At 40.6% G+C, this 9,758-nt stretch overlaps 1 protein-coding gene and 1 non-coding gene across 2 annotated transcripts; both read left to right on the forward strand.

Moving 5' to 3' along the window:
- The first annotated feature begins 1,524 nt into the window (after nucleotides 1–1,524).
- Nucleotides 1,525–9,017, forward strand: LOC124081566 (interferon-gamma-inducible GTPase 10-like). Its single transcript, XM_046427790.2, has 2 exons — nucleotides 1,525–1,786; nucleotides 4,714–9,017. The coding sequence occupies exon 2, from the start codon at nucleotides 4,734–4,736 to the stop codon at nucleotides 6,006–6,008; it is 1,275 nt and encodes a 424-aa protein (XP_046283746.1). The 5' UTR covers nucleotides 1,525–1,786; nucleotides 4,714–4,733; the 3' UTR covers nucleotides 6,009–9,017.
- LOC124081574 (U6 spliceosomal RNA) lies at nucleotides 2,993–3,099 on the forward strand. Its single transcript, XR_006848082.1, has one exon. It is a non-coding gene; the product is annotated as a U6 spliceosomal RNA (small nuclear RNA).
- Nucleotides 9,018–9,758: the final 741 nt, after the last annotated feature.

A 9,758-nucleotide genomic window follows, 5' to 3' on the forward strand; every position in this document is an offset into this window, starting at 1 on the left:
GATGTAAAAAAAAAGAAAAAAAAACAGTATTTCAGGCAAGAAGCACCATTTGATGTGTTTATGTGTGAAAGTCTGACTCCATTGGGGATGGGTGTCATCACACCACAATTCAAGTCATTTACTATATCTACATAGGTAAGTGCTCTGTTCTGCCAATAAGAAGCTAGTATTTTCACTTTTCTATGAAGGAATAGCAAGTAGAAGATTTTGAAAATATAATTTTCAAAAATCATATTTAGATTTTCTAACAGAACTCATTCTGCCACTGCATATATATTTCACATGGAAAATTCCTGTCTCCCCACCTAGGATGTAGAGAAAACAATTTTCTCTTCTTTTTTCCAGAGCCAATGGCCATAGTGTGGACCCTAGATCTCAAATACATTCATCTACTCATGGCATAATTCACCCCTGATAACCATACACACTGAGGACATGGTGCCTAAGGCATACTGTGGGGCCTCACTTCCCTTCCTGAAGCAAGAAGTTGGCTCCCTGACCCCTCAGGTTAGATGCAAGGCCCATGCTTCACCTAGAGCACAGACTGCAGGGAAGGCTCAGGGAAACCTCAGTGGTTACTCAGTAACCTCTGCCTGATGGTAATTATATTTCCATTTACCATTAGAAAAAATATGTCCTTGCTTAGCTGTAAAATGATTAGGGTTGTTCCTTCTGCTTTGTTGAATGTAGAATGGGTGAAAAACCAATGCTGCTGACCTGGAGAAGGAGTGGACCTTCTTTGAACTTTGAAGACTGCTCACTAAGTAAGCCCTTGACAGCTGGTTTGTTTGGTACTTCTGCCTAGGGCTGTCTCTTGGGTTTGCAGTTCCTCTGAGAGAAGGGGAACAGAGACCTGTAGCTCCTAAGTGTTTCCTAAGCCTACATCTAACAATCCACAGCTGCAAACTTGTCTGATGTAACTGCAATTCACAAAGCAGCATCTGCCAAACAGGCTTTGGCTCAGGTTCCTTCTCTGTTCTCTCTCTCTCTCTCTCTCTCTCTCTCTCTCTCTCTCTCTCTCTCTGTCTCCTTCTCCCTTGTGCTATCTCACTACATTTTTCCAGAACCTCTCTGAGTAGTTTGAATCATTCACGTGTAACCAAATATCTGACCTTCACAGTTGAGGTGCCATGGCCTCTCATACCCAGGTGTTGGTAATATGGCCAGTCAACTATCAGCACTTCTAGATGAAAAAAGCACAAGCAGAAAAACACAATGTTAGAGTTCTCTTTTCTGCTGGAAAATACTTCTGCCTCTCTCCCTGGAAATTTTGGGAACTTGCTCACAGGTATCCTCCCTGTTCCCAGTGCTTTCCTTCACCTGGTGAGTCCAATTCTCAGTGACCTCCCAGAAGTCATGAGGAATCTACCTCTCCCAGACCCAAATCTCTCTCTCAGTCCTCCTCTTATCCACTGACCACCCTGAAGTCCCAAAATGTTTTCTTTTCCTGGAAGTGCTTAGGCTGGCAAGAAAGCATGTAAAGTTGAACTGGTTTCAGTTTCAAGTTTTAGAAATTCATTTTCTAAATCAGCCAGTTCCCTCCTGACCAGAAGTGCAGGAGCCACATGCTGCTATGGTTCTTTCCTTCTGCTTCCACACTGGGCTCATTATGCTAGATAGAACAGAGACTTGCCTCACCTCTTGCTTTCTGTGCTGACTCCAGAACACAGTGTGTGTTCTGGGAGAGGACAGCTCTGTGCTCGTATTAGTTGCCGTGCTGTGGGCTTCACAGTCTCAGCATTTTCTGCTGTTCCTGTGGATTTATTTGATGCCAGAAATCTCTTTGGTGAGTAAGAAACCCTTTTGGATTTTCAGTGGCTGGGGTCTGGTTTTGTTCTTGGAGGGCTGAGGGCAGGTCTTTCTGGTAGAGGCAGAAAGCCAGGTAATCATCTTTACATGACAAAGAACATGTGTCTGAAGGATGGCTTTATTGTTGAAAATATGAGAAAATTTGGACTAAGCAGAACATTTCCTATATGTCTCCCATAGGAAACTACAGCATTCACTGCAAAATATCTGGGTTTTCTGAAGCATTTCATTGCCATAAAACTATTTTTCAATTCTGAGTTTTTCATAATTAGTAGCAATTTTAACAATATTTCTCCATTGGCACATAAATAAAATCTGTCTGTTGAGGATCAGATGATCCTGCCCCATAGTAGATAGTACTTTTGCCTATTTTCACATTCTTGCAAATATACTTGAAGATAAATATGTCTGTTAAGATTCTCAAAGAACTCTACTAATTATGATACCTGCCTCATTACTTCATAAATAATTACCAATAAAATCCTTAACACATGTTCACTTTATTTTGAGAGTTGATTTTTTTTCTTCTTTAAAAATCTCCTTGAAGGACCTGTGGAATATGGGGAACCCTCAGCACACTCCACAGGAAAATGCTTCTGTGCATCCCTGAGCCAACACTGTTAGATAATTTTTTAATTCTCAGTTTCCTGATATAAGCCTCCTCATTTTTACAATGAATTAAGAAATGGCCCAACCAATCAAACAGCAATATTTTCTGTAGTTGTTTTTGTTTGGCCAAATGTCTATGTTTCAAAGTTGTGCTTTATTTTATAGGGAAAATTCAAGCTTCTGTTTACTTCCTGGGCCATGTAGCATCATGTGTTCTAAATCACTCAAAACTCATGCATTAAATGAGGTAAACCAACATTAGTTAAGCTACCAGGATACAGACTTATGTGTTTACCTCTTTTATGGAACATTGGAGTGCAGGACACTTGATGTCTTGTCTGTCCATTTGCCTTGCCCTCATGATAAAACCTGCCCCAATTTTCTGCAGGGCTTGGGAAATCAAGCCTGTTTGGAAGTCTTCTTTGCTCACTAAAATGCAGGCCTGAGTAAGTTTTCTGCAAACTAGAAATCTGCTGTGCTATGCATTGTGGTTTAGGGAAAAGCAGAAATTATCAACCAATTTGATGTCATTAAAAATTACCACAAACTTAGTTGGTTAAAATAACACAATTTTGTGCTCGCTTCGGCAGCACATATACTAAAATTGGAACGATACAGAGAAGATTAGCATGGCCCCTGCGCAAGGATGACACACAAATTCGTGAAGCATTCCATATTTTTACAATAAAAAATTTAAAAAAAAACAACACAATTTTGGCTCAGGCCCTGAGAGACAGTATACAGCAGTGAACAGAAGAAATAGATGGAGCCAGTATCCAGAATGAATGGATAATGAAAATGTGCATATATACAATGGAATTAGACAGCCATAAAAAAAGAATGAAATCTTGTCATTTGCAGCAACATGGATGAGACTGGTGCACATTATGTTAGATGAAATAAGCCAGAAACTTAAAACATTTATCTCATAGAAGCAGAAAATAGAATAATTGTGACCAGAAGCTAGGAATAGGAGAGAGGAGGGAAGAGCAGTCAGCTTTCTATTTCTGTGACAAAATACCAGGATAATTAACTTATAAGGAGAAAAGTTCTATTTGGCTCATGGTTTCAGATTCCAGTCCATGGTCATTTGACTCTTTGGCTTTGAGCCTGTGGCATGACAGTCTATACTGGCAAGAAGTGTGTGGTACACAATGTGCTCACTTCTGATGGTGATGGCCAGGAAGCAAAGGGAAATAAAAGAGGGGTCAGGATCCCAATATCTCCTTTGATGGCATGCCCCCCTGTGATACTACTTTCTTATACTAGGAAGTAATACAGGTTATAACTTGTTATAGGTTATAACCCCTCCCAATAGTTCCACAGGTTGGGGATAAGCCTTCAACACATGGGCCTTTGAGGGACATTCAAGATCCAAACTACAGCAGGAGGATGGAGAAGAGCTGGGTTATGCCTACAAAAATTCAGTCAGAAGAATTCAGTTCTAATGGTTGATAGCACAGAAGAGTGACTAGAGTTAATAATTTATTATATATTTGAAAATAGCTAGAAGAGAGAATTTTGAATGATATAATTTTAAGGTGATGGATATGCTAATTACCCTGATTTGATTATACATGTTGCATATATGTATGGAAATATCACACTGTACTTCATGAATATACAGTAATTATGCATCAGTTTTTAAAAAAACAAGGTTATTCTCTTCTAATTCTGGAGATTAGAGGTCCTAAATTAACAATAAGTTGCTAAAATCAATGTATCAGCAGGTTCCTTCTAATGATTCTAGCAAACAGTCCATTTCCTTGTCTTCTCAAGCATCTATGGGTCAACTGCATTCCTTGAATCCACTCTTCCTTCATCTTTATGGAATTTTACTTCAACCTCTGCTTCCATCATCTCATTTATTTCTTTGTTCTTCTTGCCTTACTAATCTAAGGACTTTTGTGATATTGAGTTCACCTGGATAATACAGAATATTTGTCCCCACTGAAGATGCTTAATTTAATTACATCAAAAAAGTTTCTTTTATTCTGTAACATATTATGCTCATAGGTTCTGGAATTTAGGAGGTAGACATCTTTATGTACTCTTATTCAGTCTACCACACTGTCCTGACTCCTTGGACATAGAAATCAATTGCATAGAGAATAGGTACTCTCCTATATAGTGAAAATTAAGTTCATCAGGCAAATTAAATTAGTTATAATAAAATGAATTGGTGTGAAGCAATGAAAGTGGCCCAAAGAGATTATTGTGTTTCTTAGCTAATCCTGTGTTTCTGTTTGGGTACTCCATTCTTATTACTTCTTCCTTCTGTATCCTTTCCCCCAGACCTTCCACAGTTAACTACCATGGATCAGTTCATCTTAGCCTTCCTGAAGAATTCATCGATAAAGAATTTTCAGCATTTGGCTAACGACTTTATGCCTCACTACTCCACATTAATTAGTAAGGTAGGAGGCATCCTCTCTCCAGAAACCCTCAGTAATATTCAAAAAGACCTTCAGGAAGGGAAGCTAAATGATGCAGTGGACAAGATCCAAGAATCACTTGCTGCAGCAGAAAATTGTATTCTGGAGGTGGCTGTAATAGGGGAGTCTGGGACTGGCAAGTCCAGTTTCATCAATGCCCTGCGAGGGGTTAGTTCTGAAGAGGAGGGAGCAGCTAACACTGGAGTTGTAGAGACCACCATGGAGAAGACCCCCTATCAACATCCAAAATATCCCAAGGTGACCTTCTGGGACCTGCCTGGAATAGGGACTCCCAATTTCCTTCCAGACACTTATCTAGATACTGTGGGATTTACTAGCTATGACTTCTTTATCATCATTTCTTCCTCCCGGTTCAGCTTCAATGATGCTCTCCTGGCTCAGAAAATCAAAGAGGAGGGGAAGAAGTTTTACTTTGTTAGAACCAAAGTGGACAGTGATTTATATAATGAAGAGGTAACCAAACCGAAGTCCTTCAAAAGGGAGAGAGTCCTTCAGCAGATTCGAGACAACTGTCTGGCTAATCTCAGTTCCATTGGAGTACCTGAGCCATGCATCTTCCTAGTCTCTAATTTTAACTTGGATAATTTTGATTTCCCAAGACTACAGGAGACTCTGCTGAAGGATCTCCCTGCTCACAAGCGTCATATCTTTGCACTTCTGTTGCCCACTTTTTCTGATGCTTCTATTGAAATAAAGAGAGATTTCCTCAAGGAGAAGATCTGGTTGGATGCTGTGAAGTCAGCATCTTTGGCCTTTGTCCCCTTCATGCCCATTATCTATGGCTTTGATTTGCCTGAACAAGAGAAGTGCTTGAAGGTTTACCGAAAACATTTTGGTCTTGATGATATGTCAATTGAAGAAATTGCTGAAAAGTTGGGCACTTCTATGCAGGGCATCAAGACATACATCAAGTCCTTGGATTTCTGGCAACTTGTGAAGGATGATAGTATAGCAGCAAAGGCGAGGAGCTGTGCTGAGTGCTGCTGTTCAGTGAATGGAGGTGCCATATCTGCTGTCTTCCAACTTCTAAAAATCTACTTTTTACGTTTGAAATTCCTTGATACTGTGGCTAATGATGCTAAAATTCTCTTGCATAAGACTTTAAAAAGGGCTGGGGATGTGGCTCAGCGGTAGCGCACTCGCCTGGCATGCGTGTGGCCCGGGTTCGATCCTCAGCACCACATACAAAGATGTTGTGTCCGCCAATAACTAAAAAATAAATTAAAAAAAAAAAGACTTTAAAAATTCAAGTCTGAGAGGATGAGATAAAGGTGGCACTGAGGTAGGAGAAATTTCTAAAAATAATTAAATAGGCACAAAGGAGACATAAAGAAAGAAAAATAAATTTTAATTCAGAAGTTCCACATTCATTTCCAGGCCTATCACTACCCAAGCCAGTATCTTTCAAACAGCCAGGTCTGCTACTCCAAAAATCCTGGGAAACATGTAAATCTACCTTTTTCACTGTTAATTACCCACCCCCAACAAATAGATTAAATAAAGAGAAATATGATATTCTGAGAGACCTGTAATTTAGAGGGACTTTCCACCTCTGTTGACAAGATAATAAAGACTACATCAGCCCAAGGATCCTGAGATTGACCAGACTACCATAAAACATCTTGAGATCACCAGACTGATATCATTTCTACAAATCTTTTTATACCCACCTCTCACCAAGTTTCCTTTAAGAGTCAGGAACCCTAAAAATGTGTCTCTCATTCTCAAGATGGCCTTCATTCTCTTTTGAATGTATATTTCTTGTTCATGTCAAGAAACACATATTGTTTCTTGAATGTACCCTCCCTCCCCCCCCCCTCTCTCTCTCTCTCTCTCTCTCTCTCTCTCCCCTACATTCTCATTTTGAGATACCTTGTATATCTACTTTCCTAAATAAACCTCTGACTGGCACATACTAAAATTCTTTTCCATCAATACATAATCTAAGAACCCCTCTGGTCCTGAGTCAAGTTTCCCCTTCTCTCTGGAAACTCCTTAGACCCTTCTCTAGAGACACATCTTCTCCTGTAACAGCACAACTTACTAAATACTGAATGAACCTCAAGCCTTGCCTTCTAAGAGTGAGGATGGAAGTTGTATTTCTCCTAACATCCTATAGGCCAGCTATTCCCAAATGTTGAAGTAATATCTGTTCAGTGAAAGAAGGCCCTTGCTCATGACCTCACACAGATGTTTTGGCCATAGCCTTGGAGTGACCAAGAGATCTTTATTGCAATGATTTATGATTAACAGGGAAGGAAGAGAAAGAGAGAGAGAGAGAGAGAGAGAGAGAGAGAGAGAGAGAGAAGGAAAAAAGAGAAGAAAGGGAGAGAGCAAAGTGAGAGGAGGGGTGGGAGAGAGAAGAAAGAGGGGAGAGGGGTGAGAAAGTGTGAGAGAGAGAGAGTAAGAGAGGGAGGCCCAGCAAGAAAGAGTTTTTATAGCCAAAATCTAATGGGGTCTTTGGGTCTGCAAGCTGCCTTGTTGGCATACAGTGATTGGATCATACAGTAGTTGCTAAGGGTATCATCTTCTGCCCTCAGGAAGACTGGGAAGGGGCTAGATGTGGGTTTCCCTTGCACCAGACAGGTGGGGGTCCAGTGTTCAGCCTTGAGTGGGGTTGAGTGTTCAGGCTTGAGGCGAACAAGTGATAAGAAACCAGATGGGTGAGGGTGGGGGCCGAGTGTTCAGCCCATCCTGCAGCTAACATTTGTTCAGCCTGCTCCACAACTAACAGATTCTATATGCTTTCTCTTAATCTCAACATATTATAAAGTACTTCACATTTGTATTTTTGGCTCAGACAAAAGAGTTTGTAACAATCAAGAATTATACATCTTCTCAATAACCTTCTCATCAAAATAAGAGAAGATATATAAATATGGGAATTTGATTAAAGAAATAGTAAAAAGTGTTTGTGGTGGGAAGATGTAGCAAGACAAGGAGGAACTTGAGAAAGAATTATAGAAATGGTCTGTATATCACATATGTAGGTCATGGTTTTTATATCTGGGGACTTTCCAGCAAAGGATTGATTAAGATTCTGGTGAACAGGACACAGTGAGGGGCAGGTTGTATCAAGTAGGAACTTGGGAATAAAGGGAGAGATATTGAGTCTCCACGGAAACCCTCATGAACCACTGAAATGCAGAAAGCACCCAGGACAACTGCAACTTCTGAATGAAGCAGCCTGTGCCCTTGGCCAACACCTTTGACCCATGCCCTTGTCTGCAAAAGGTACCTGAGGGCAATAAGCAAGTGCAGGGGACACTGGCATGAAATTGTGTAGCTCTGATATTGCTGGTTACCTTGACGAGTTCTGATTGACTGAATGTTGAAGTATAATACCAGAGAAGCACGCAGAGGCAAGCATTGGATAGAAAGTAAGAAGCTTTATTTAAAGGAGAGTAAAATAGATTTCCCCCTGGGAGGAAGATGAGGACCCTAAGGCAGAATCCATGGGATGAGGAAGTCCCATCCCTTTTATACACTTAAAGTTTTCTTTGTTCGTTTGCATTCTCTCTTTTCTTATTCATTTCCCCCCATCCTGAATTTGTGACTGGGAGATGCCAGTGGTGTGGCCAAAAGATGGGAAATAGGTGGATTGGAGGGGCCAAGGTGGAGTGATCCAGAGAGGAAGGAGGCCCAGGGTACATTAACAGCACCTGTCAGCTTAGGAGTTGCTTCATTAACAACCCATTGGGAGGGGTAGTGTAGGCCAGGCTCTGGGGATATTAACATTTCAATCTCCCAGGGGTGGTGGTTTCCAACTTCCCAGACCCAAACCATTTTCTCCTTTTCTCTATCTGACCCCAGATTGCCTATCTACACTGACTGCTTGTCTTTAATTCTGGCTTCAGCTCTGATCTAGTTTCACCTCTATTCCAACACCCAGCAACCACACCACACCAACAGATTGCTGTCTCTCCCTCTAGAGATTTTACCCTGCATGGGAGAAAAAGAAAGGGAAGTTATTGTACAGTTGCTGAAACAGTAGAAATGAGTCTCCAAGAATTGCTGTTGAATGTGTACTCCCTTGGATGTGTACTCCTTACTTTACTGCAAAAGGCCTCTCTCTCTCTTGAGATCACCCCTCCCCCTATTTTCCCCTTGAATGTGTTAATAAACATCTTTCTCAGTTTCTGACTGGTGCATGTTGAAATTCATCTCTGTCACATTCTGTCAAGAATCCCTCTGGTTCTGAGTCAAGTTCCCCCTTCTTTCAGGGAATACTTTAATCCCTTTTTGGAGACATCTCTTCTCCCATGACAGTAGGAGAAAGTGAAGATGAATTAGAGAGGGAGTCTGGAAAGCAACGATGAATTGAACTGGCATAAGAAGGACAATTGTGTGTGTTTTCTTTCTGCTTATATTCTTTAAGTCAAACCTCTGAAGTAAACCAGCAAAAGTCAACAACACCTGCCTAAATTCTTGGAGAATCATTCCTACTGTTGCAGCAACTGTACATATAACCTTCTTTTCTTTTTTCTCCCATCACAGGTAAAAATAAATACTATTTGTAGTAAAAGTTTTACATGCAGGAGACTGTCCTTCAGATTCACCATTATGCTGGAAGTTGTCCTCTAAGAAGTGAAGGGCACTTGATAAACCCAGCCTAATTTCATTTTAAGATTGGGAGCCATCTCATCATGAAAAGTTCATTTATGTTTTACTGTAAAATATTAAGATTTTTATTTGGCCTGACCATACTTTGATGTTTTAAAAACTTACTTTGGATTCCTGCCCATGCTTTGGACTTACCTGTGCCCAGTTCTCCCTGACCAAATAACAACCCTCCCTGAAATCCCAGGTGCTCCTCATTAATTCTCTGAGTTTGCTCCCTACCTTGAGATGTTAAGCCATGTAGATCATTACCTGCTATCTGCC

This window comes from Marmota monax, unplaced genomic scaffold (assembly GCF_021218885.2).
Source record: "Marmota monax isolate L192 unplaced genomic scaffold, Marmota_monax_Labrador192_F-V1.1 WCK01_AAM20220418_F8-fsc00611, whole genome shotgun sequence".
Lineage (NCBI taxonomy): Eukaryota > Metazoa > Chordata > Mammalia > Rodentia > Sciuridae > Marmota > Marmota monax.